The sequence below is a fragment of the Lithobates pipiens genome, unplaced genomic scaffold (genome assembly GCF_037356315.1).
Source record: "Lithobates pipiens isolate NorthernLeopardFrog02 unplaced genomic scaffold, aLitPip1_a1.2 Scaffold_30, whole genome shotgun sequence".
Classification (NCBI taxonomy): domain Eukaryota; kingdom Metazoa; phylum Chordata; class Amphibia; order Anura; family Ranidae; genus Lithobates; species Lithobates pipiens.
Genome location: NW_027507791.1, coordinates 7,939,093 through 7,966,723, shown reverse-complemented (window position 1 = coordinate 7,966,723; position 27,631 = coordinate 7,939,093). Strand labels below are relative to the sequence as shown.

Below are 27,631 nucleotides of genomic sequence, written 5' to 3'. Positions count from 1 at the left end.
AACTGCCCTTGCAAGTCTATTTGTCTTTAATAAATTCACCCCATAGGCTGACATAGAAGTGCATTTACAGGCAGAAAAAAAAGTGCCAAAGACATGTTAAAGCTGAATTTTTAATCGCTGTGTGCATAAGGCCCTAAAATATCAAAGGGTTTAAAAATCACAAAAAGACATTAAAGTGATTGTAAAGGTTTGTTTAAAAAATAAAAATAAAAAATAACAGACATGTTATACTTACCTCCTCTGTGCAGTTGGGTTTGCACGGGGCTGCCCAGATCCTCCTCGTCTCGGGTCCCTCTTTGCTGCTCCTGGCCCCTCCCTCCTATCGAGTGCTCCCACAGCCAGCAGCTTCCTATGGGGGCACCCTAGTCAAAGCTCTGTGTATCCATTCAGACACAGAGCCGTGATGCAGCTCCGCCCCCCTCTCTCCCCTGTTTGGATGACTTACTTTGACAGCTACAGGAGCCAATGGTGCCGATGCTGTGTCTCAGCCAATCAGGAGGAGTGTCCCGGACGGCTTAGACACTCGTGGACATCGCTGGAGAGAGATGGGGCTCAGGTAAGTAATTAGGGGGTGCTGGGGAGGCTTCTACACATACAAGGTTTTTGATCTTAATGCATAGAATGCATTAAGATCAAAAACCTTGTGCCTTTATTACTCCTTTAAATGATACATAGCAATACAGATTTAATCTCTTCATACGTATTACATAGCTACCCCCCATATATAAACCTTAGACCCCCCACAGCCCCCGCCCCCCACTGACTACTGATTCGCCAACTTTAATTTCTATACAATTCTGATCTCCCTTCAGTCAAAGCTGATTCCTGTAAGATAGGAATTATACCCACCGCATTTCCCCAGTCAATGATCTACTTCATCGGGAGACATGGGAGGAGTCTATCTATGGAACAATTAACCAACCGTATGATAGGCAATACTGCCATTCAGAGCGAGATCCCAGGGGACGCATACAGAGTCCCTTGCCCAACTAATATATAGATAAATGTATAGTAAACACAGGCAAGTACCCACATTGTAACCACAGGCCAGTTTTTAGTGCTGATAGTTTGATTGACGATTACTTTTTTGGACAGTAAAAGCTTTCTCTTTTTTTTTTTTTTTTTTTTTTTTTTAGTATATAAAGGAAAAAAGACTCCAAACTTCATAAATATATGTAGTTCCTCTGTTCTTTAATATACAATGAGCCTGGAGCCTGGGATGTGCCTTGTAGAGTTTTGAAAAAGGTTTTGGGTTTACCCCACACTGACAGTACAATCTATACTGACTGTGAATATTCTTATTTGAAAGAACGCCCTTTTTATATGTTCTTTTATATTTAAAAATGTTTGGACTTTTTACCCATTCAGTATGAATTTTAGACTGCAGAAGATACGCATTCTTTGTCAAAACATTTGTATTCTTTCTTGTGGAACACTTCAATAAAAATATTGAAATACAAAACTTTGTAAACAAAACTTGAAAAGTGGATATCCCAAAGGTGATCCGACACTTTTCCCATGCCACCTTCATGTGACGTCATCGGGGGCCGGCTGTATCTTCCAGGTTCTTGCAGCCTTGATGACGTGTGTGTGTGCTGAGGGGCATTATCAAGGGGACAGCCTTGATTTTTCTGATTATTGTAGGTAGTCTCTTGATAAAGCTTCGCTGCACATACGCAGTAGAGTGCCCCAAAGACTGCTGGGGTGTAGGGGAAGGCTACTTGAAAATGGTCAGATTAGGGGAGAGGAGGGAGGGGCAGTGAGATGACAGAGGTTGGTGGGGAGGGTGAAGGTCCACTTCAACCCCTACATAGCAAGACAAAACTAAAAAAAAAAATGTAGCAAGTAAAAAGGTAAGTGAAACAAATAACAAATATAAAATAGGTGTTATCCCAATTTAGCTGCAAAAGTGGACATACCCTTTAAAGCTCAGTGGAGTATATGTGTGGTAGCCATATTGGAAACCATAGTCAAATTGGCCCCAAGACCACCTACCACCCAGGTGGAACATTTACAAGCTTTTTTATGTGATTTTTTTTTTTTATAGATATTTTATAATGTTTTTATCTGTCAAATTGGCGCCTGAAAAATCCCGGTTATATATGAAAACATTTTCTCTGTATTTCAAGGGCAATTTATCAGTCCTGTACATCTACAACTTCAATTAATGCTGAAATTATTTACAATTCTGAGAATAGTTTACCTCGTATTTTGTTTTATTCTTTGTTTTATACTGTATTTGAGTCTTCAAAAACGTAAAGATGGGCACATGCAGATATGGGAGGGTGTTGGGTCCTGCGCTGTGTGGATCTGATGCCGGGTGGGTGGTGGAGGAGGGATGGTCCTGGAGTGCTCTGAGTGTTTTGTCTATAACACGTTGTTATTTTCTAGCTGCCGCTGTCACGGAGTTCCGCAGAGGTTTGGTACACAGACCCCGCCCCCGAGGTCTGGGTCTAGGGGAAGGGTCTGTTCTGTGCATGCCTAGCTCCTCTGCCCCCTGCATGACCGGCACATGTCTGTGTTGCATGCCGTGAATTGGAGATTGGGGGCGGTTTGGTGGACAGAGGTGGACGTTTCTTCTGTGTTGTTAATCCTGCTCTTCCCTGCCTCTTCCCAGGTCCCACCACCACCTGCCAGGAGGAATCCTGTGCCAATCAAGGCGTCTGCATGCAGCAGTGGGAGGGATTCACCTGCGATTGCTCCATGACGTCCTACTCAGGTCCCCAGTGCAACGACCGTAAGTACCACCACAAAAATGATACAATGTCCGTTTAATGTGGAGATCTAGCTACAAGTGGTAAGGGTTAGAACCCCTTGTCAGGGTGTTATTTCTGGGAATTTCCCCTTTGGGAAGTTCTCTACTTACTTTCTGTGTTATGCCCCGTATACGCGAGCGGAATTCTGGATGGATGGTTTTTCCGACAGAATTCCGCTCAAGCTTGGCTTACATACACACGGTCACACAAAAGTTCTCTGAACCTTCGACTGTCAAGAACGCGGTGACGTACAACACTACGACGAGCCGAGAAAATTAAGTTCAGTGCTTCAGAGTATGCGTAAAATTGTTTCCGAGTGAATGTGTAAGAATTTTTGGACGTTGGAATTGATACAGACGATCGGAATTTCCGATCTGAGCTTTTTCCGACCGAAAAATTGAGAACCTGCTCTCAATTTTTGCTGGTGGGAATTCCTCCAGCAAAAGTCCTATGGAGCATACACACAGTCAGAATTTCCGACCAAAAGCTCACATCGGACTTTTGCTGGGGGAATTTCCGATCGCGTGTACGGGGCATTAGAGACGGGGAGAGAGGGTGAACCTCCCTAGTGGGAATACAGACAGGAAGAGAGGATGATTGTCTCCAGGGTGGTCACAGACAGAAGGAGAGGGTGAATTTCCCCAGTGGGGTCACAGAAAGGAAGAGAGGGTGAATCAATTGAATCTCCCTAGTGAGGACAATGACAGAAGGAGAGGGTGAATTTCTCCAGTTGGGACACAGACAGGAAGAGGTGGCGCCTCTCTCCATTGGGGACACAAAGGAAGAGATGGTAATTCTCCACAGTGGGGACACAGACACAAAGAGAGACTGGATCTTGCCAGCGGGGACACAATATAGAAGAGAGTGGGAATCTCCCCAGTTTTATCTACCAACATATTTTTTATTTTGTTCAGCTAGTCTTGTGATCCAGTTACACCTGCCAAATAGTACAGCCATGCTCTGGACTACCCTGCAGGCTACACTGTAGGTTAAAGAAATCCTGTGCCAGTTTATTAATTTCAACAATTTCCTTAGCACACTTAGAGTCACGTTGCAGTTGATGCAATTGCAAAAAAATTAAAAGCTTTAGGCCAGTACAGGTTCCCACATCGCATGTCACCCTCCGGCGCAGGGTTGCCAACAGCCAGGAAATTTACTGACAGTTTGTAAAAATCTGTGATTTTTTTTTTACAACTGCCAGTAAACATCAGGGGCTGATGATTTCATGCTGTGTTGACTTTTTAAGTGTAAATCAAGCAAATGACTTTGTTATAGGTGTTGTCAGTGTTTCCATATCATGTTTATACCATTCAAATATACACTGTGTTAGTTTTCAGTAGGAGTTCTGTAATTTCTCAGGTTGCCAGTAAAAAATTTGCTCCTCCAGCAAATTTTCCATGTTAAAAAAAAATGCTGCAGGAGGTTGGCAACTCTGCTTCGGCGGTTCACACTGCCCTATGCGAACCGCTGCGGTTGTCAATAGAAAGTTAATAACGCCCGCAGATCCGTTTGCATTCTGCAGTGCAAACTGTCAATCCAGACAGGAATTGGATCCGATTCTGGCAGAGCAGGGGATTGAATGAAGCTAATATGAAGGCAGATTCGGGTACTTATACATGCTTATTTGTAGTTGTAAATTTCATTATTCTTTTTAGGATTATATAGCTGCTTTAAATGATTACTTATACAGTGGTGTGAAAAAGTGTTTGCCCCCTTCCTCATTTCCTGTTCCTTTGCATGTTTGTCACACTTAAGTGTTTCGGAACATCAAACCAATTTAAACAATAGTCAAGGACAACACAAGTAAACACAAAATGCAATTTGTAAATGAAGGTGTTTATTATTAAAGGTGAAAAAAAATCCAAACCATCATGGCCCTGTGTGAAAAAGTGATTGCCCCCTAAACCTAATAACTGGTTGGGCCACCCTTAGCAGCAACAACTGCAACCACGCGTTTGCGATAACGTGCAATGAGGCTTTTACAGCGTCCTGGAGGAATTTTGGCCCACTCATCTTCGCAGAATTGTCCTAATTCAGTTACATTAGAGGGTTTTCGAGCATGAACGGCCTTTTTAAGGTCATACCACAACATCTCAATAGGATTCAGGTCAGGACTTTGGCTAGGCCACTCCAAAGTCTTCATTTTGTTTTTCTTCAGCCATTCGGTGGTGGACTTGCTGGTGTGTTTAGGATCATTGTCCTGCTGCAGAACCCAAGTTCGTTTCAGCTTGAGTACACGAACAGATGGTCGGACATTCTCCTTCAGGATCTCTTGGTAGACAGCAGAATTCATAGTTCCTTTTATCACGGCAAGTCTTCCAGGTCCTGAAGCAGCAAAACAGCCCCAGACCATCACACTACCACCACCATATTTTACTGTTGGTATAATGTTCTTTTTATGAAATGCAGTGTTCCTTCTACGCCAGATATACTTGGACACACACCTTCCAAAGAGTTCCACTTTTGTCTCATCGGTCCACAGAATGTTGTCCCAAAAGTCTTGGGGATTATCAAGATGTGTTGTGGAGAAATTGAGACGAGCTTTGATGTTCTTTTTGCTCAGCAGTGGTTTTCTCCTTGGAACTCTGCCATGCAGGCCATTTTTGCCCAGTCTTTTCCTGATAGTGGAGGCATGAACGCTGACCTTAACTGAGGCAAGTGAGGCCTGCAGTTCCTTGGACGTTGTTGTGGGGTCTTTTGTGACCTCTTGGATGAGTCGTCGCTGCGCTCTTGGGGTAATTTTGGGCGGCCGGCCACTCCTGGGAAGGTTCACCACTGTTCCATGTCTTCGCCATTTGTGGATAATGGCTCTCACTGTGGTTCGCTGGATTCCCAAAGCTTTGGAAATGGCTTTATAACCCTTTCCAGACTGATAGATCTCAATTACTTTCTTTCTCAATTGTTCCTGAATTTCTTTGGGTCTTGGCATGATGTGTAGCTTTTAAGGATCTTCTGGTGGACCTTACTGTGTCAAGCAGCTCCTATTTAAGTGATGCCTTGATTGTGAACAGGTGTGGCAATAATCAGGCCTGGGTGTGGCTAGAGAAATTGAACTCAGGTGTGGACAACCACAGTTATAGTATGTTTTAACAAGGGGGGCAATCACTTTTTCACACAGGGCCATGATGGTTTTGATTTTTTTTCACCTTTAATAATAAACACCTTCATTTACAAATTGCATTTTGTGTTTACTTGTGTTGTCCTTGACTATTGTTTAAATTGGTTTGATGTTCCGAAACACTTAAGTGTGACAAACATGCAAAGGAACAGGAAATGAGGAAGGGGGCAAACACTTTTTCACACCACTGTAACTTGCTTGAGTTCAGCTGTAATGTGACATGGTATCAAGTACATGGATATGCAAAGGTATCCGGGGGGGGGGGGTGGAAAGGTGGAAATCTGTAATGCATACCTCCCAACTGTCCCTGATTTTGAGGGACTGTCCCTCATTTGGAACAAAGTCCCTCTTTCCTCCTCATTTGTCCCTCACTTTGGTCTGATTTATATAATTGTATATAAAATGCACTACTTATCTATCAAAAAGTGATTTACAGTGCTAAACCTTTCATCCGATTTCGAAATTGCTGCATTTGTAAATTCCAAAAGCCAATATAAAGGCATTACTAGTGGTGAAAAAGGGGGGGGGAGCGAAACGCATTGGAAGTGTGGCCTGGCTGAGGGTGGCACTTACATACTCATCTTAGGGACAGCATCTATGTGCGAATACAGGGAGTCCTTTCTTAACTTTCAGTGGTAAAAAAGGACTCGGGAGTTTAACCAATAGATACTTTTGCTAATAGGTGTCCCTCATTCCCATTTCAGAAAGTTGGGAGATATGTGTAATATGACCCAGAATTGGGTACATTGATGTACTGTGTTATCAAGTAATACGGGGGAGGGGGTCCTGGGAAAGTGTCAATCAGTAATGTGACATTGTATCCAAGTACAGTACAGTCTGTAGGTATGCAGGGAGGGGGAAGGGAGACCACGAAAAGCTGACAATCTGGTGGTGGTGGTTGGGGGGGGGGTCGTCTTTCCTGGTTGGCCAGGTAAGTGATTACACATGTGCAGGACTGGCTTGTGCAGGTAAGTGATCATTACTGATATTTTGCTGAATGCTGTGCACCTACCTGCTACTCCTTCTCTTTGTTGTAGACATGTAAAGCTATGAGCCACATGATGTCACAGTGTCATACATGTCATGACTATATGATCACATTACAGAAGAGCTGAAAAGTATATCACGATGGGGAAAAGTCCTTCCCACAATTTCTGAGGAGAATCAATTACTTTGAAATACATTGATCAGCCATAACTTTATGACCACCCACCTAATATTGAGTAGGTCCTCTTCTGCTGCCAAAACAGCCCTCACCCATCTAGGCATGGACTCCAGACCTCTGAAGGTACACTGTGGTATCAAGCCATCAGTAGCTGATCCTTTAAGTCCTGTAAATTGTGTGGTGGGATCTCTAATTTCCAGCACATCCCACAAATACTCGATGGATGAAGATCTAGAGAATTAGGAGGACAACATCTCAGACTCATTGTTGTGCTCCTCAAACCATTCTTGGCTCATTGTCGCAGTGTGTCAGGGCACATTATCCTGCCTAAAGAGGCCACTGCCATCAGGGAATACGTTTCCATGAAGGGAGGCACCAGCAATGTTTAGGTAGATGTTACGTGTCAAAGTTACCTCCACATGAATGGCAGGACACAAGGTTTCCCAGCAGGACGTTGCCCAAAGCATCAAACTGCCTCTGCCGGCTTCCTTTCTTCCCACAGTGCATCCTGGTGACATCTCTTCCCCAGGTAAGTGGCGCACACACCAAGCCATCCACATGATGTAAAAGAAAACACAATTCATCAGACCAGGCCACCTTCTTCCATTGCTCCGTGGTCCAGTTCTGATGCCCACGTGCCTACTGTAGGTGCTTTTGGCTGTGGACACGGGTCAGTATGGGCACCCTGACCGATCTACAGCTATGCAGCCCCGTACACAACAACCTGCGATTAACATTTTTTTTCTGTTTTTAACACATCAACTTCCAGGACAACATGTTTACTTGCTGCCTAATATATCCCACCCACTTTCAGATGCCATTGTAAGGAGATAATCAATATTATTTACTTTACCTGTCAGTGGTCATAATGTTATGGCTGATGGATGTATACTGTGCCCCAGCCGCACTGGTCCAGATCAGTCCTTCCACTTATCCAGTCACGGAATATATATATATACACACACATACAATGCATTGGCCGGTGCTTCCACTCAGGGGTTGAGATTGTTGTATTAATGATTGTTTGTTAATTACTATTGTATTAATTGTGACACCACTCCAGCAAAAGCCGTTAAATCACCACTGACGCGTTTCTTTGTCGGGGAAGGCTGGAGAAACTCGGGTGCTTCCAGTTCTTGATTGTTAAAGTGTTACTAAACCCACAACAGTAAAATCAGTCTGTATATACAGTAAAGCATGCTTGTTATACTCACTGTGGAACCTAAGGGGTTAATCCTGCTCATTGTGTAAAAAGGCTGTTTGATCCATTCTTCTCTGATCCTCCCCTTCTTCTACTGCCCCACTCCCAATATATTTTGCACATGCTCAGTTTGGGGTGTATTGCAAGAGAGTTTGCCTGGTGCTGTTCAGTAGTTGGGGGTACAAAAGGGCAGGACCTGCACAAAAAATAATAATAATAAAATTAATAAATGTATAAAAAGTAGTAACTCATGTGGGGGGGGGGGGGCGGTGTTGGCCTTTACACCTTGGGTACTAGAGGGCCTTACCCCATCACTGATGCTGGGAATGCCAGAAATGTGACTTCAGGCTGTGTGCAGTAGTGTTGTCACCCTCCTTAACTAAACTGGCACGGCTGCTCCAGATGACATATCTGATACATGTTCCGACACTACCGGGTCTGGGGTGCGCATGCACACTGCCCGTGGCCCAACTCCCGCTGTGTTTATGTCCTTCGGTACAGAAGGAGAACATCGGTCTACCTATGTAAACAAGGCAGATTGCTGTTGTGTCAGTAGGGAAGGTATTGATCCTATGTTCATGCAAGCAGGGATACAGATCCATACCTTTTCCTTGTACAAGCACCTCCCCCACAGCAAGAAAACACTGGCTAGGCACGCAGTTGACCCTTTGATCGCCCATGATGTTAACCCCTTCCCAGCCAGTGTCATTAGATCACTGTATTAGTGCCACTGGTCCCCAAAAAGTGTCAGTGTGCGATTTGTCCACCGCAATAATGCAGCTCCACTATAAGTCGCTGATCGCCGCCATTACTAGTAAAAAAATACATAAAAATATCCCAGTTTGTAGACGACATAACTTTTGCGCAAACCAATCAATATACGCATATTGGAATCTTTTTTTTTAACAAACATATGTAGGAATACATATTGGCCTAGCTTTATGAAGAAATTTGATTTAAATTTTTTTTTTTTTTTTTTTAACTTCTTCAGATCTACTCTATAGCCGAATGACGACTACGGCACAAACCTACTTTGCCGGGAGTACCTGCGTGCCCCCTGCAGGGTCTATGAGACTTGGCTGATCACAGATCGGAGTAAGGGGTCAACCTCGACACCTTACCATGTGATCAGCCAATGACAGCTGATCATGTGATGTAGACAGCCGGTATTTAGCTATTTTTTCTCCTCGTGCTGATAGCGTGAGGAGAAAAAAAAAAGCTGATCATCGGCGGCTCTCAGAGGGACATCGGTCCGGATCAAGAAGAGCTCCCGCCAGCTAATCTATGCCCATCTGTGCCACCTGCCAGTGCCACCTACCAGTGCCCACCTTCAGTGCCCACAGTGCCACCTGTCAGTGTCACCAATCAGTGCCTCATCAACAGTACTGACCATCAGTGCCACATATCAGTGGTACCTATCAGTAACACCTATCAGTGCCATCTTATCAGTGGTCATCAGTGCCCCCTTATCTGTCCCCATCAGTGCCGCCTTATCTGTGCCTATCAGTGCTACCTTATCTGAGCCTATCAGTGCCCACCAGTGCCGCCTCATCAGCGCATATCTATGAAGAAGAAAAATGACCTGTTTGCAAAATGTTATAACAAACTATGAAAAATGATTTTTATTTTTTTTTCAAAATTTTCCATGCTTTAGCAAAACATAAAAATGCCAGCTGTGATTAAATATCACTAAAATAAAGCTCTATTTGTGGGAAAAAAAATGATAAAAATGTTATTTGGGTACAGTGTTGTATGACCGCGCAATTGTCATTCAAAATGCGTCAGCGCTGAAAGCTGAAAATTGGTCTGGGCAGGAGGGGATTGTAAGTGCCCAGTAAGCAAGTGGTTAATGGATATGTTTTATAGCCGTTTTTTTTTTCAATTGTTGCTCTTTTTTTTGTTTATAATGCAAAAAGTGCAGAGGTGATCAAATACCACCAAAAGAAAGCTTTATTGGCGGGGGGGGGGGAGATGAATTGTATCTGGGTACAGCGTCGCACGACCGCACAATTGTCAGTTAAACTAACGAAGTGCCGTATCGCCAAAAAAAGGCCTGGTCAGAAAGGGGGTAAAACCTTCCGGAGGTCAAGCACAGACAGGGCGGCAAGATAATGAATCTGGGTATTACTTTTACAAGTCTTTGTGCCACATTTATAAATCACTGTTATTGGTCTGGCCCTTTTCCGCAAGAGATGATGCAGAATACAAGACTCGCCACTGTCACAATGTAACATTCCTGTCTATGGAAGGATTCCTGCTGTACCAATTGCCGCACTGTCTCCTCGGGGGTTAAATCATGGAGGATGCAGCCAAGAAGGTCAACAGAAATCAAGAGGTCGTCTGCGGTCTGAATTTGTTCGCTAGTTGGAGGGAGTTTAATTATTTATAATATTTAATTAAACCACTGCAGAAAACAAGTTCCCTGCAGCCTCGTCCTCTCCCAGTGCCAGCCGGCAGCGCGCTCCGATGGACTGCCCGCCGCCGTGCGACCGGTCACATGACTCCGGCCAGCTGGAGGGTGTCAGTCTCCAGTTATGTGTCTGTGGGACTCCATCAGATGAATTCTATAGAGTGCCTGCAGCCTGTGATCATCCTATTCTGATTACAACCTGGAGCTGGTCATGGCAGGAGTCCCCAGACCTGAATCTTCCATCCAGATAAATATTTTCTGGACGGTAGTGTAATCTGCTTAGAATTCTCCCTCCCTTTTTCTTCCCTCTCATCACATTTTAAGGAAACAATTATAAAAAGAAAAGTTCTGTTTTTATTACACATCTTATTTTAGAGGGAGTGATGTCATCACTGGGACTCGGAGCTTATCTATGCAATGCAGGCAGATCATTGAGTGACTAAACACAACTCAACCTAGAGAGAAAATAGCCCAGTAACATTTGATTTTGCCCATCCTCACACATGACAAATGTACATGCAGTTCACAAGATGTCCATTTTTACTAGACTTTTTTTTCTGTCCAGGTTGACATTTGTTCAGTCGTCCTTCACTCTGTATAGTCCACTATTTTTTATTCATTTAAAATACTATATGCAATAATCCATGCAAATGGGTCACGTGACACCAAGATAGCATGTGATAAATGTTAGCGAATTGATCCCTATGGGGACTATGTATGAATCTTTTCACCCAAGGTTCACTTATTTTTACAATGGTAAAATGGTTTATCTTGAGTGAAAACATTGATACCCGTACATACATTGATAACTCTTTGCTTGCCTTTATCCGGTCCTTGGAGCACTATTCCTCCCACTGACATTAACAATGGGCATAATTCATGCAATTGACACCAATGATAAAGCAATGTTCTTCCAACTGACACCAATGATGGGCCATCATTCTTCCCACTGACTTCAATTATAGGGCATTATTCCTCCCAATGATGGGACACTCTTCCTTCAATTAACAATTACAATGGAGCATTCTTCCTCCCACTGACACAAATGATAGGGCACTATTCTTTCCACTGACACAAATGATGGAGGACCGTTCCTCTCACTGACACCAATGATGGAACACTATTCCTCCCACTGACACCAATGATGGGGCATTATTCCTCCCACTGACACCAATGATGAAGCACTTTTTTCTCCCACTGACACCAAAAAGGGGGCACTATTTCTCCCACTGACACTAAAGACGGGGCACTATTCCTCCCACTGACACTAAAGACGGGGCACTATTTTTTCCACTGACACCAATGATGAGGCACTATTCCTCTCACTGACACCAATGATGGGCCATCATTCCTCCCACTGACATCAATGATAGGGCATTATTCCTCCCACTGACACAAATGATAGGGCTCTATTCTTTCCACTGACACCAATGATGAAGGGTTGTTCCTCTTGCTGACACCAATGATGGGACACTTTTAATTCCATTGACAATTACAATGGGGCATTACTCCTCCCACTGACACCAATGATGGGACACTATTCTTTCCACTGGCACCAATGATGGAGAACTATTCCTCCCACTGGCACCAAAAAGGGGGGCACTGTTTCTCCCACTGACACTAATGATGGGGCACTATTTTTTCCACTGACACCAATGATGGAACACAATTCCTCTCACTGACACCAACAATGAGGCACAATTCCTCTCACCGAGACCAACAATGAGGCACAATTCCTCTCACTGACACCAATGATGAGGCACTATTCCCCTCGCTGACATCAATGATGGGGCACTATTCCTCTCACTGACACCAATGATGAGGCACTATTCCTCTCACTGACACCAATGATGAGGCACAATTCCTCTCACTGACACCAATGATGAGGCACAATTCCTCTCACTGACACCAATGATGGGGCACAATTCCTCTCGCTGACATCAATGATGGGGCACTATTGCTCTCACTGACACCGATGATGGGGCACTATTGCTCTCACTGACACCAAAGATGGGGCATTTGTTACTGACGCCAGGACATTTTTAACTCCCAATACCCACAGTCTGACTCCTGTAAATTCTGAAGGATACTAAACTGGCCCTTTGTGTAGAAAGACCTCTGCTTTAGATCATACAGACTCCTCAGTCTGTATTTTTATAAACATTCACCGCATATTCACCAGTTTGAACATTAAAGTAGTAGTAAACTCTTTATAAATAAATGTATTAGTATGCACCACCCTCCAGTGCTGAGCTGTCACCACTCCCAATGCTTCCATCCAGGCCCCGTCTTCCTTCACACTCTTCAGCTGTTTGAATAACCAAGACGCGATGACGTCACTGCTGCGGCATGACGCTCCCTGAATTCACAGCACATGCGTACTGTGCATGCGCCAGCTATGTCATTGGCTATAGTTCAGTCTGTCCTTTAAGGTAATACTTTTGATAAGTTTACCTGTAGGGCAAGGTTAAACATGTCCCTATAATACCACTTTAACTGCCTTATAATTGTGGTGAATCTCTGGGGCAACCATTATCAACTAGGATTCCTCCAGAGGTTGTTAGGGGTTCCTTGAGTTAGGGCTGATGGACTTCCTATCTGGTGGGGCCTCTAGTTCTGGGGCCAATGACACCTGCATGACACCAATGATATTTTTACTACCAGAGCTATTCTGACCACCATTGTAAGGAGAGGCCAGCAACGTAAGGGACATTTTTTTTCCCACCGACTGCCAATTATTGATTATATCAGGGGCTTCCCCAAGACCTAGAAATTATTTCAAGGGACAAACGGTAGAGAAAAGCCGCTGTAGGTAATGCTATCATAACAATATTGCAGGATGGGTGATCAGGTAGTTATGTAATGTCACCACATGGTGGCAGTGTGTTTCTGGTATATGCAGGCTTCATCCCTTGTATTTGGTCCTGTCTGAGAGTGACACCATTCCTATCACTGAGCGCAGAGATCATTGCTGACAATCTTTATAGTAGCAGGTGGGGGGAATAGAGAGCTGCAGAGCATTGTGTATCAGCAACATGTAGAAATTTCCTAGGACAAAGCTGCGAGAGAAGAGAGTTTTTTGCAGCACACACGCGCTGCTATGTAATGTTTTATTCAAACATTTATTCTGTTGATAGCAGGGCTGCGGGTTTTTCTCTTATCGCACACAGTAGACTCAATTGCAGTAGACATTATAATGAACAACGTTGGATTTCCTGGTGGACATTGTTCTCGTCACAGTGAAATAATAGAAGCTGCAGAATCAGAGAGTGTAGTAAACCTTTGCAACCAGTCAGAACACAGCTTTCAGTTTTTCTACTCTAAACGGAGGCATAGGCATGCGCAGGGGGTGTGCCAGGTGTGCCTGTGCACATCTTATACCCTACGTGTGGTGCTGATTTCCCATACTTCCTCCAGTGTTTGCCCCATGGTGCTGCTGGTTTCCCTCCTTTACCCCTGGGTTCTGCAGGGATGTTTCAGGATGGAGAGCAGGGGAAGGGGCTAGTAAATATGTAATTTATCAGCCCTTTTATAAATGAACTCGGTGAACACACTTGCGCACTGTGTCCATTCATAACCGAAGCATAGTAAAGAGTGTGGCACCCTCCGCGCTCAGGAAGCCGCTCGGCATAAGTGCTCCCCACTCATTTACTGTCCAATGCAACTGAGGCTGCATAGAAAGGCACGTGTGTTTGAGCTTTGGGGTGCACACCCTACTGCAATAGGATGCGCACACCTATGAACAGAGGTGATCTGAATTCTGATTGGCTGCTGTGTGCTGTAGCACTTTGCTTCCCTTTGTAGCCATGAGAAGTTCCAGTGAATATTCTTTCTTCCAGTACCCCCAGCTGTCCGGTCCTCCTACGGTGTCAGGAGAGAGAGGGTAGGGTTCTTTCATCTACTACAGTGCCTTGAAAAAGTATTCATACCCCCTTGACATTTTCCACATTTTGTTATGTTGCAACCAAAAACGTAAATGTATTTTATTGGGATTTTATGTGATAGATCGGCACAAAGTGACACATAATTGTGGAAGGAAAAGGATAAATGGGTTTCAAAAGTTTTTACAAATAAATATTTGAAAAGTGTGGTGTGTATTTGTATTCAGCCTCCTTTACTTTGATACCCCATAACTAAGATCTAGTGGAAACAATTGCCTTCAGAAGGCACCTAATTAGTAAATAGAGTCCACCTGTGTGTAATTTAATCTCAGTATAAATGCAGCTGTTCTGTGAAGCCCTCACAGAAGACTTACCTGTAGGTGCAAGAAATATCTTCTTAACCTACGTGGTTAAGGAGATATTTGCAAGAAAGACGGCACCGATATCTGTGGCGCATGTGCGCCGTAGACAACGGCACAGGCGCACTGAGCGTGCCGTTTAATGAATGGGATCATTTGCTGCTAGGCAGTGAGGAGGTCTGTCTTTATGCCCTCTGATGCAGTAGCAGACAGTGAAGGGGTTAAGCCATGTGCCCTTTGGAGTGGTTGTAGGCAGTGAAGGGGTTCATCTGTGTGCCCTCTGGTGTGCTTCCAGGCAGTGAAGAGGTTAATATGTGTTCAGTGAAGGGGTTATTCTGTGTGCCCACTGTTGCAGTGCAAGGCAGTAAAGTGGTTAACATTTTTGCACTCTGTAGGCAGTGAGGGGGTCAATCCATGTGCCCTCTGGTGCAGTGCCAGGCAACAAGGAAGTTAATCCGTGTGCCTTACTTGCAGTGCCAGGCAGTGAAGAGGTTAATATCTCTTGACCTCTGCTGCGGTGCCAGGCCGTGAACAGGTTAATCCATTTGCTCTGTCATGCAATGTCAGGCAATGACGGAGTTAAACTCTCATCCCTCTGGTGCAGTGCCAAGCAAATAAGGGTTTAATCTGTGTGCCCCCTGGTGTTGTTTTAGGTGTTTAAATGGTTAATCCCTGTGGTTTAGGTTGCAGTTCAAGGTAGTGAAGGGGTTAGTCCTTGTGCCATCCTGTGTAGTGCCAGGCAGTGAAGGTGTTAATCAGTGTGCCTTCTGTTGCAGTGCAAGAAAGTAAATGGATTAAGTTGTACCCCCTCTTGTGTGGTGCCAGGCAGATTATGGGTTAATCCCTGCTCCCCTAGTTCCATGCCAAACAGTAAAGGGGTTAATCACTGAACCTTCTGGTGTGGTGCCAGGCAGTGAAGGGTTTAATCCCTGTGCCAGGCAGTGGAGGGGTTAATCCCTGTGCCCTCTGGTGCGGTGCCAGGCTCTCTTCCATCTGATCTCAGATTGGTGATGACTGCCCTCCTTCTGGCTGTGACCGTTCCTCCCGCGTTGCCTTCAGCTCGGATTTCCATCATTGGTCGGGACAGCTGGGCCAGCAGAGCGAGGCGCACTTACTTTTTATTAACCCTGACACTGCTGGATGTTGGCAGGGGATGTAAGCTGCTGCCCGTTCTCCCCCTCCCTCCTACTGATATTTGGGAGGGGGCGATGCCACCTATGGCAGATCCCATCTCTCTCTCTCTCTCTCTCTCTCTTCCACGAGGCAGGGAAATGGCAGAGAGTGTAACCAGTGTCCCCCTCGCTACTGGCACCCTCCGCGCTCAGCGGCTGATGACTGGCGGCAGTTTTACTAGTGAATTTCTGTACATATGGAAAGGCGAGTGACGTCTGCGACACGTTATTCACGCCTGGCAGAACCGTACATGAAATTCAGGCGCTCGTGCTGTTAACCTCCCCCTGTCCTGACAGCACACCAAACGCGTTGTGCCCGCCACTCACTTGGAGCGATGCGGAGATGTGTTGTTGACTGTTGGATGCGGTGCGATATAAACTCATTGTTCTTTTTTTTTATATATATATTATGTCTCGTTCTATACATATCTTCACCTTACGAGGACCAACAAAATCTTCCATTGTGGCCAAAAAATCCACATCCATTACTTTCCGTCTCATCCAACGCACTGACATGTCTCTTATCACAAAGGTGCAGTGTTGGATTGGGAATGTTCAATGGCGGAAGGCTGATCCTTAGCAACTGTTTCTGGCTGCTTACTAGACATGGGGGGGGGGGGGGACTTTAGAAGTGCTTCGACCTTCCAGTGATTTATTTACTTGGGTATCTACAGCAGGGGTCTCCAAACGTTTCCGGATGAGGGCCTCCTTGTCTATTCTGCTAATATTTGTGGGGCAAAAAAAATAAATCTGTTAGAAATTAAGAAATCTAATTTACATTGCTTATATCAGAGCCCCCATCAAAGTCCCCATTTAATGAGAGTCTGCACCATCGCAGTCTCCCCTTGCATGGGAGTCCCCATCAGAATCCCCCCTTACATGAGGATCGCCTTCAGAGCCCCCCTTTACATGGGAGTCCCCATAAAAGTCCCCCTTACATGAGGGTCCCCATCAGATTACCCTCTTACATCGGGGTCCCTATCAGAGCCCCCATCAAAGTCCCCCTTACAAGAGAGTCCCCATTAGACAGAAGGTCTCCATCAAAGTCCTTAATAAAGCCTCCCTTTCACAAGGGTGTCCCCATCAGAACCCCCCCCCCCCATACATCAGGGTCCTCATCAGAGCTCTCTTATATCAGAGTCCCCCCTTTAAGTGATGGTCTCCACCAGAGTCCCCCCATACATCAGTCCCCTTATATTTGCACCCCCATCAAAGTTCCCCTTGCATGAGAATCCCCATCAGAGTCCCCCCTTACATCAGGATCTGCATCGGAGCCTACCTTTACATGATGGTCTCCACCAGAGACCCCCTACATCTTAGTCCCCTTATATCTGCGTTCCCATCAAAGACCTCCTTACATCAGAGTCCAAATCAGAGTCCCCTCAGAGTTACATCAGGCTCCGCATAAAAACTCCCTAATATCACAGTTCCCACCAAAGTCCCTCTTACTGAGAGTCCCCATCAGACAGCATTCCCCCTTATATCCGCATCCCTATCAGGGTCCCTGTCAGATTCCCCCCTTACATCAAAGTCCAGTGAAAAGCTCACAGCGATTCTTAATGATACGCATGACAGACTCCTATGGGTTCGGCAACCCTGCCTTGACATCCTGCTTCCTCGAACTATAGTGATTCTTTATTGGGCAGATAAGAACCCTTGGGGTATTCTGTCCTCTTATTTTCTGTCTCCTTTCTTCTGTTCTTGGACTTTCTTCCTTTTCTTTCTATTGTTTATATATAACATATTTTGGGGTTTGTTTTTTTGAAGCTCTGGATGAGCTCTGTTTGCTCCCTAACTTAAGCTGTGGCCATTCATTCCCATTCTTTTTTTTTTTGGCCAGGCCTCCTTTGGATGGGCTTTCTTAGGTCTCAGGTCTGTTAGCACAGCTGTGGAATAAGAGGTATGACATAACAGGAATATCCTCTACCCTTTACGAAAGTGTCTTCAGCTAATTCAATATCTAAGTCATGATAGAGTGATGATGTTGCGCTGTCAAGTGACCAATGTATCAAAAGAACAAGTAAATAAATAAATGTCCCATAGCATATAATCAAATGGCATAATCTATAAAAAAGTGCAAAGTGACAACAAACTTGCCAAGAAGGCATGTGTAGTGATAAATTAATATATATATAACACAATATAGTCCAACATAAAGACACAACAGTGTCAAAAATGGTGACAGAGGTAAGTGAACTATCTCTCCCTACCAATAGGTGACTGGTGTCTATTCCTTGTAGTTATTTGTGACACCTCAGTGCTCTCTAGCAGCTCACCTCACTGCTGTAAGGTAAAATGTAAATACACAAATCTTCCTCTAGCAATCCATATGTCTCCACCCGCCTCTGTAGATATTATCGGCTTTTGAGTCCTTAGGGTCGGTGGAACTTCCTCTCTGGGGATCCTAGGGATCCTATCCAATACTCTTCTCCATCTCTCCTCAGTATTAGAATATAAGGGTAAAAAGGGTTTATTTAAAACAGCTTGATATTTACTCACAATAAAAACAGTGAAAACAAACAAATCCACAAGCGCCAAGCTCGTCCTCCTGCGTCACTTCCGGTATGACTGTTGCCAAATCCCAACGTGTATCGTCACACCACATGACTTCATCAGGGTATCTGTATGCTGTTACCTTACAGCAGTGAGGTGAGCTGCTAGAGAGCATTGGAGTGTCACAAATAACTACAAGGAATAGACACCAGTCACTTATTGGTTGGAAGAGATAGTTCACTTACCTCTGTCACCATTTTTGACACGGTTGTGTCTTTATTTTGGACTATATTGTGTTATATATATTAATTTATCACTGCACATTCCCTTTTGGCACGTTTGTGGTCACTTTGCACTTTTTTTTATTTTAATTTTTTTATATATTATGCCATTTGATTATATGCTATTGGACATTTATTTACTTATTCCACTTGTTCTATTGATACATTGGTCACTTGACAGCGCAACATCATCACGCTATCATTCACTGTACTTCTTTTAGTAACGGATTTATTAACCGGTGTTTGCAGCAGTTAAGTTACACTATTTTAAATTGATAGCGTGAGAGCCACATTTACAATTTCTGAGTCATACCTTATTGCTTTGTCGTTATTGCTAATGCCTTTTATCAGTGGTGGAATTTTTGTACCATTGTTCACCGGAAAGTTTTCCGTCTTTGCCCTGTATGTGCATTGCTTCTTCTGTTAAAACTTTAATAAGTAAAAAATAAAAGAAAACAAATTATTGTGCAAATCATGTCAGTAATGTTAGTAGACAGTCATGTGATCACCATGTCAGAGCTCTGCTAGTAAACAAGTCTTGTGATTTTTATTTTTTTTATCAAGCAAAATTGGCAAAAGCCATTCACATGGCAAAATGTTAAACTTTTTCGATTAAAATTTTGAGCGAGAATGTTCAATTCTTGGAAGCATTTCTTCCTCAGGTACAGTTACCGTTTACCTATGAACTTGCGTATTGTTGGCAGGTGTCAGGACTCTCCCCCTATAGTATGGTGGGGTGACACTGTGGACCCAACATACAATACACCCATCAGGCTTCACCCGTTTTTAGTTTGGGGCGGGTGTGAGGGGAGATGAGTGCCGCTCCAGTAAAGGGTGAAGCGTGGCGTTTTCGCGGAATTTCTGCTCGGGATCTCCGCACTCATCTTGTCAGAGCTGATCTTTTCCGAGCAGGATAATTAATCTCCTTCCTAACAAGCTCTGGCGGAGCGCAGGGTCAGATGGTGCTGTCTCTTCCAGCCGCTTTCATCCTCTTAATGGATTTGACCCGCAGAGAAGGGAGAGTCCCCCCAGTGTTATTGCTGAAGAGACGTCTGATAATTGAACCATAGCGGGGAAATCGCAAACTATTAAACTCTTTCCAATGGCAGAGGTTAAACCCATCGCATTAACCCCTTACCCACCACAAGAGCCATTATTTCCGGAGAAAACGCTACTGATAGTTATCTATCACCATATTGTATCTATATATCGTAGATCTCAATATTTATCCATCCCAATATGTGTTTTAATATATATATTTATGTACGTATCTATCTATTTAATATCTACAGTATGTTTCTCAATGTACTGTATAGATCTATTTATCTATCTAGCTGTTTGTCACCATATGTATCTCAAAATCTATCCATTTCCATATATATACTTTATATTATCTTTATCTTAAAAGGGAACTCCACTCTCTCAATAAACATTGACTATTTTCTTTATCTTTATGCTAACATGCATTAATGAATAGATTTGGAAATATATCATAAACTTTTATTTTTTTAAATTTTCTCAGTTACTTTGTGATTTCCAGGTCTGGGCATATGATGTCATACATGCCAGGAGTCTTCAGGAGGGGAGGAGGGGTTTTCTCAGCTAAGCGCGCCCTCTTGCCTGCATGCCTGAGCGAAGGGCCGATGGACTCCATCAAGTTAGGCCTTTCACATGGGCGTCATCTGTTCAGTCACGTTTTACATCAGTTTGTACACCTGTCTTCAGTTCAGTTTGTTCAGTTTAGTTTACATTGGTCAACATCTATTTTTGCATACATTTTTTTGTAGGCCCTTTCATGCGGGCATCTTTCGTTCTGTCACATTTTTTTGCTGCAAAAAAAAAAACTGATGAAAACAGGTTCAGATTACATCTGTTAACCACTTGCCGCCCGCCCTATAGGCAATTGACGGTGGCAAAGTGGTTGCATAATCCTGATCGGACGTCATATGACGTGATCAGGATTATGAGCCGCTGCGTGCCCCCGGGGGCGCGCATCGCGGCGATCGTTGTTGCGGGGTGTCAGTCTGACACCCGGCAACTACGATCTCAGTAAAGAGTCTCCGACGGAGACTCTTTACCACGTGATCAGCCGTGTCCAATCACGGCTGATCACAGTGTAAATAGGAAGAGCCGGTGATCGGCTTTTCCTCACTCGTGTCTGTGAGACGCGAGTAGAGGAGAGCCGATCGGCTGCTCCTCTGACAGGGGGGTCTGTGCTGATCGATTATCAGCACAGCCCCCCCGAGGATGCCCACACTAGACCACCAGGGATGCCACCAGACCACCAGGGATGCCCAGCAAAAGGTAATCCTCCCTAGACCACCAGGGATGCCAGTCAGTGCCACAATGGATGCCAATCAGTGCCCATAATGGATGCCAATCAGTGCCCACAATGGGCATCACTGATTGGCATGCATTATTGTTTGGCACTGATTGGCATCCATTAGTACAGTATAACACCAATGCCGCCTATGAGTGCCCACCTGTGCCGCCTATGAGTGCCCACCTGTGCCGCCTATCAGTGCCCACATGTGCCGCCTATCAGTGCCCACCCATGCCCATCTGTGCCGCCTATCTATGCCCATCTGTGCCGCCCATCCATGCCAATCCGTGCCAGCTATCAGTGCCAATTTGTGCCACCTATCAGTGCCCATCCGTGCCGCCCATCAGTGCCACCCATCAGTGCTGCCTATCAGTGCCCATCAGTGCCACCTATCAGTGCCACATATCAGTGTCCATCAATGCCACCTCATCAGTGCCACTTCATTGGTGCCACATCATTGGTGCCCATCAGTGCCCTCTTATCAGTGCCCATCAGTGTAGCCCCATCAATGCCCATCAGTGAAGGAGAAAACATACTTATTTACAAAGTTTTGAAACTGAAACAAAAAAAAACATATTTTTTTTTCAAAATTTTCGGTATTTTTTTATTTGTAGCGCAAAAAATAAAAACCGTAGAGGTGATCAAATACCACCAAAAGAAAGCTCTATTTGTGGGAAAAAAATGATAAAAATTTCATTTGGGTACAGTGTAGCATGACCGCGCAATTGTCATTCAAAATGCGACAGCGCTGAAAGCTCAAAATTGGTCTGGGCAGGAAGGTGTTTAAGTGCCTGGTATTGAAGTGGTTAACATTAGTTTTCAGTTCAGTTTAGTCCATTTTTTGTCCATTGAAATAAATTGCTGTCCGTTTTTCCTCTGTCAATAGACAAATGAAAAACAGACAGATGGAATTCCCATGTGAAAGGGGCCTTAGTTGTTGCAGGGAACAATCAGAGGTGACAAAAGTATAAACAAAAAATGTTTCTTAAACTATAGAAATTATTTTAATACTCTTTTTTTTTTTTTTTTTTTTATCATAATGGCAATAGAAACTAACCAAATGACCCTGATCAAAAGTTTACATACCCCAGTTCTTAATACTGTGTATTGCCCCCTTTAACATCAATGACAGCTTGAAGTCTTTTGTGGTATTTGTGGATGAGGCTCTTTATCTTCTCAGATGGTAAAGCTGCCCATTCCTCTTAGCAAAAAGCCTCCAGTTCCTGTAAATTCTTGGGCTGTTTTGCATGAATGGCACGTTTGACATCTCCCCAGAGTGGCTCAATGATATTGAGGTCAGGAGACTGAAATGGCCAGTCCAGAACCTTCACTTTATTCTGCTGTAGCCAATGACAGGTCGACTTGGCCTTGTGTTTTAGATCATTGTCATATTGGAATATCCAAGTACATCCCATGCACAGCCTCCTGGATGATGATTGCAAATGTTTCTCCAGTATTTTTTGATAACATACTGCATTCAACTTGCCAACAATGTTGACCAAATTTACTGTGCCTTTGTAGCTCACACATCCCCAAAACATCAGCAATCCACCTCCGTACCTTTCATCATAGGCCTTGTTGACTCCTCTCCAAATGTAGCATTTATGGTTGTGGCCAAATAGCTCAATTTTGGTCTCATCACGCCAAATAACTTTGTGCCAGAAGGTTTGAGGCTTGTCTCTGTGCTGTTTGGAGTATTGTAAGTGGGATACTTTGTGGCATTTGTGAAGTAATGGATTTCTTCTGGCAACTCGACCATGTAGCCCATCTTTCTTCACGCGCCTCCTTATTGTGCATCTTGAAACAGCCACACCGCATGTTTTCAGAGAGTCCTGTATTTCACCTGAAGTTATTTGTGGGTTTTTCTTTGCATCCCGAACAATTTTCTTGGCAGTTGTGGCTGAAATTTTAGTTGGTCTACCTGACCGGGGTTTGGTTTCAACAGAACCCCTCATTTTCCACTTCTTGATTAGAGTTTGAACACTGCTGATTGACATTCTCAATTCCTTGGATATCTTTTTATATCCCTTTCCTGTTTTATACAGTTCAACTACCTTTTCCCACAGATCCTTTGACAATTCTTTTGCTTTCACAATGACTCAGAATCCAGAAACATCAGTCCAGCACTGGATGAAAGATGCAAGGGTCTGTCAGGAGTCCAGAAACTCATTGATCTTTTATACACACACACTAATTACAAGCAAAACTGATCACATGCGAAGGATGGTTACCTTATAGCCACTCAAGCCCCTTTGTTTCAACTTGTGTGCATGTTATCAGGCCAAAATCAGCAGGGTATGTAAACTTTTGATCAGGGTCATTTGGGTAGTTTATGTTGACATTATGATTTAAAAAGAGTAAACAGATGATTGATAATAAATGGCTTCAGCCAAACACTAACCATGAGCGAAAGAATTGTGTTTGTGTTATCATTCATATTCTCTGAAAAATGGCCAAGAAATCATAAATTCTGCCAGGGTATGTAAACTTATGAGCACAACTGTGTGTATGTATGTGTGTGTGTATATATATATATATACACACACATACACACACACACATACACACACACACACACACACACACACCTACAGGGCCCGGACTCAAACATGACACCAATAGTACTTTGTATTCATACATACCTTCTGGGGTCGCCCATATACTCACTTTCGTTTGGGGGTCCTGTCCTCCCGATCCTTCTCTAAATAAAAAAAGTTTCTTACCTAAAAATGGAAATAAACGGATGTGAACAGATGTTATCTGTTTACATCCATCTAAATGGAAAAGGATGTAGATGCTACATGAATGAACTGCTCTTACTGGCAACGTTCAGATATGCTCGGGGGTATTTTTCAAATTGATTTCTCAGTATAATGAAGCACGGAGACATGAATGGATGAGGGAGTTTGCTTTTAATATGAAAAATGTATCAAATAGTTTGTGGTGCTCATATGCAGCATAATTCCACTTTAATCTATCTATCTATCTATCTATCTATCTATCTATCTATCTATCTATCTATCTATCTATCTATCTATCTATCTATCTATCTATCTATCTATCTATCTATCTATCTATCTATCTCTCTGCCTATCTATCTATCTCTCTGCCTATCGGTGGGATAGTTGGAGATATATCACTACATTGTCCTCATGTATGGGGAATAAGTATGATGTCACTGGCAGCGGCATTTATGTGTGTGGGATGGGGGGGGGGGGTCTCTTTATCTGCCAGGGCCCTCTAAAGTTCTGCAGTGCAGATGCTTAGAAAGTTCTATCTCCTGCCGGGACGACTCTTCGAGTGATAAAGAGCAAACTGCTGCTTTGGTGTCAGAGAGGATAATGTGGCTACAAGGGGGGCCGCTGCTGCTGGCCTCTTTATGGCTAGTATGGCAGATGTTGCCTGTCTGTCCTTGTGAGCGAAGCACAGGAGAAAGAGAGAATTCTTAAGAGTCGATAAAATATATATTCCTGGATTGCTGGGAATCCGTCAGAGGAAGTCATTGTGTGAAGAAGGCAGTGTGCTACATTGTCATCTGCTGCATGGCTGTGGACAGACCAGCGGGCATTTCCTGAACCCTGAGAGTGGCATACTGCGGCCATCACCTCTAGGTCTAATGGAGATGTATGGTCCTCTCTACATCGCTCTTCTGTCCATCAGATTTCCTGTAATGTTTTAAAGGAAAAGGGATGGTGGTCCCTTTTGTACCCCTTAGGGCCCAATAAGACCTGTTAAGAAGTTTGAGCGCCCGTTAATGCACCTAACACTTTAAGACGCATTAAGGCTTTGGGATTGATTTACTAAAGGCAAAAAGACTGTGCACTTTCTCCAGAGCTTAGTAAATGATCAGAAGCTCTGCTGACTTCCATCATCCAGTCATGTGCAAGCAAAAATGTTTTTTTTTTTTTTTTACATTTTCCTTGCACCTAATTTAGCATTCTTTACAAGGTGAAGCCTTACCTCATTTACTAAACTATGGAGAAACTAAGCTTGCAGAGGGCAACTTTGCAAAGTGCACAGTCTATTTGCTTTTAGTAAATCGGCCCCTTTATGTACACTGGCTGCTCTTAAACTCACATTTAGGAGCTTTATTTGCCAAAGCCCCAAAATGCAACTTAATAAAAGCCTATGGGGTTGATTTACTAAAGGCAAATCGACTGTTCCATTTGCAAAGTGCAGTTGCACTCTACAAGTGCAGATGCTCCAGAGCTTAGTAAATGAGGTGAAGCTTCACTTTACAAAGAGTACCCAATCACATGCAAGGAATTTTTTTTTTAAAATAGCATTTTTTGCTAACACATGATTGGATGATGGAAGCAAGCATAGCTTCTGCTCATTTACTAAACTATGGAGCAAATGCTCTTGCAGAGTGCACCGTTTATTTGCCTTTAGTAAATATACCTTAATGTGTCCATGTACACAGAGGGGTTGATTTACTAAAGGCAAGTCCACTTTGCAAAGTGCAGTTTCTATAAGCAAGTGCAGTTGCTTCAGAGCTTAGTAAATGAGGTAAACCTTAATTTTGCAAAGAGTACCCAATCACGTGCACTGAAAATAAAAAATAAATAAATAAAAAAAACAGCATTTTTGCTTGCATTACTTCTGCTCATTTACTAAGCTCCGGAGCACCTTCACTGTCTATCAGCCTTTAGTAAATCTACCCCTCAGGGAGGGGAAAACACAAAAAAAACCTCAACAAAAAATGTTGGTTGTGTTGGACTTTTTAGGCATAGTAATATATTTAGATGTAACAAAAGGGGAAAAGAAAAAGAATATTTTAAATAAAAAAATATTTATTTATATAAAAGGAAAAAGAAAGAGAATGTATATAAAACATACCAAATACTGTTTCATATCCTGTCTAAACTAGTACATTTTAACAATGTCCATATATATTCCCATTAGGCATATGAGCCCGAAAAACAACAGACATTAATACTCAATATAAAAACTGTTTACAGTAGACAGGATATTAGTTACAGAACCGATTGGATGTATTCTGAATAAAATGTACTAGTTTAGACAGGATATGAAACAGTATTTGGTATGTTTTATATACATTCTCTTTCTTTTTCCTTTTTTATAAATAAATATTTTTTATTTATATTTATATTTATATTCTTTTTCTTTTCCCCTTTTGTTACATCTAAATATATTACTATGCCTAAAAGTCCAACACAACCAACATTTTTTGTTGAGGTTTTTTTGTGTTTTTCCCCTCCCTGTTCCCTTCCTCTTTTTTTTTTCAAGATATATAAAGGACGTGGCATTTGGTTTTTCGTTTTATAGTGTATCCACAGGACCACCCTGTGATAGATACACATCATATTTATTTCAAATCTACCCCTCAGGCTTATAGCAGAGTTTAGAAGCAGCTGGGTTTAGGGGAGGTTAAAACCTCCCTCTCCTGAACCCGGATGAATTGTGTTCAGGAGAAGAATGTTTTGGCAAAAGACCACTGATCGCAGCAAAAACTTGTGCAAGGCGCTGTACTGGTTTACATGCGTTTAGCATTTTTCGGCATGGGTGGGGGTGGGGGTTAGGGTACATGAAGAGAGGTAGAGCATCATCCATTTTGAGTTTGATTATTTTTAGTGAACATGAAGCCTAAATTTTCAGACGAGAAATATTGGATGCCGGGCTGTTGGCGGGAAAGTCTCACAGTGCGTACGCTCCATCAGACAATTGTTGTCGGACTTTCCGCCAACAAATGTTGGCTAGCATGTTCTCAAATTTTCCGCCAACAAATGTGTGTTGTCGGACTTTCCGATCGGGTGTACACAAGTCCGTCGGACAAAAGTCCAAAGTACAAACACGCATGCTCGGAATCAAGGACGAGCTGGAAGCACTCGGTCTTGTAAAACTAGCGTTCGTAATGGAGATATCACGTACGTCTTGTACATCACTATGTTCGTAATTGTTGGCCAACATTTGTGCGACCGTCGTGTGTATGAAAGACAAGTTGGAGCCAACAACCTTCGAACAAAATTCCATGGTTTTGTTATCGGAAAGTCCGATCGTGTGTACGCGGCATAACCGTGCATTTTTTACTTTGTGTTAAAAAATGCTTGCCCGACGTCCCCTCTGTTTTTACTGTATGGATTTTTAGATTTTCATCTCAGCCATTAACGCTTTCCAAATGGTTCTCAAAAATGCTGTGAATGCCATAGGTACATTTGTGACGCGTTTGCAGCGCGTTTACATTGACATCAATGAAGGCATTTGGAGGGCAGCAAAGCTTGGCAAACAATACACTCTAGGACTCCAGAACGTGACATAAAACTCCAATGGGAGATGTACAGTATATAACATGTCCCAGATCAGATATCCTTTGCAGGATAACCATCAATACAGAAGTTCCCAGGTCACCGGCGGCCCCTCAGCCATGTTTGGCTCTGAAATCCCGCTATGTGCAGAGACGTTGGTGACCTTGGGGATGCGGGTGATTTATGTCTCCTCAGCTAAATTCCCT

General features: G+C 43.4%; 1 protein-coding gene across 8 annotated transcripts in view; it reads left to right on the top strand.

Moving 5' to 3' along the window:
- NRXN3 (neurexin 3) overlaps positions 1-27,631 on the top strand; it is a 464,077-nt gene that overhangs the window by 190,497 nt on the left and 245,949 nt on the right. For all 8 annotated transcript variants that reach the window (XM_077463585.1, XM_077463586.1, XM_077463584.1 and 5 more), the window contains one exon: positions 2,618-2,737. In XM_077463585.1, coding sequence (XP_077319711.1) covers positions 2,618-2,737 — 120 coding nt within the window. The remainder of the gene's footprint in view (positions 1-2,617; positions 2,738-27,631) is intronic.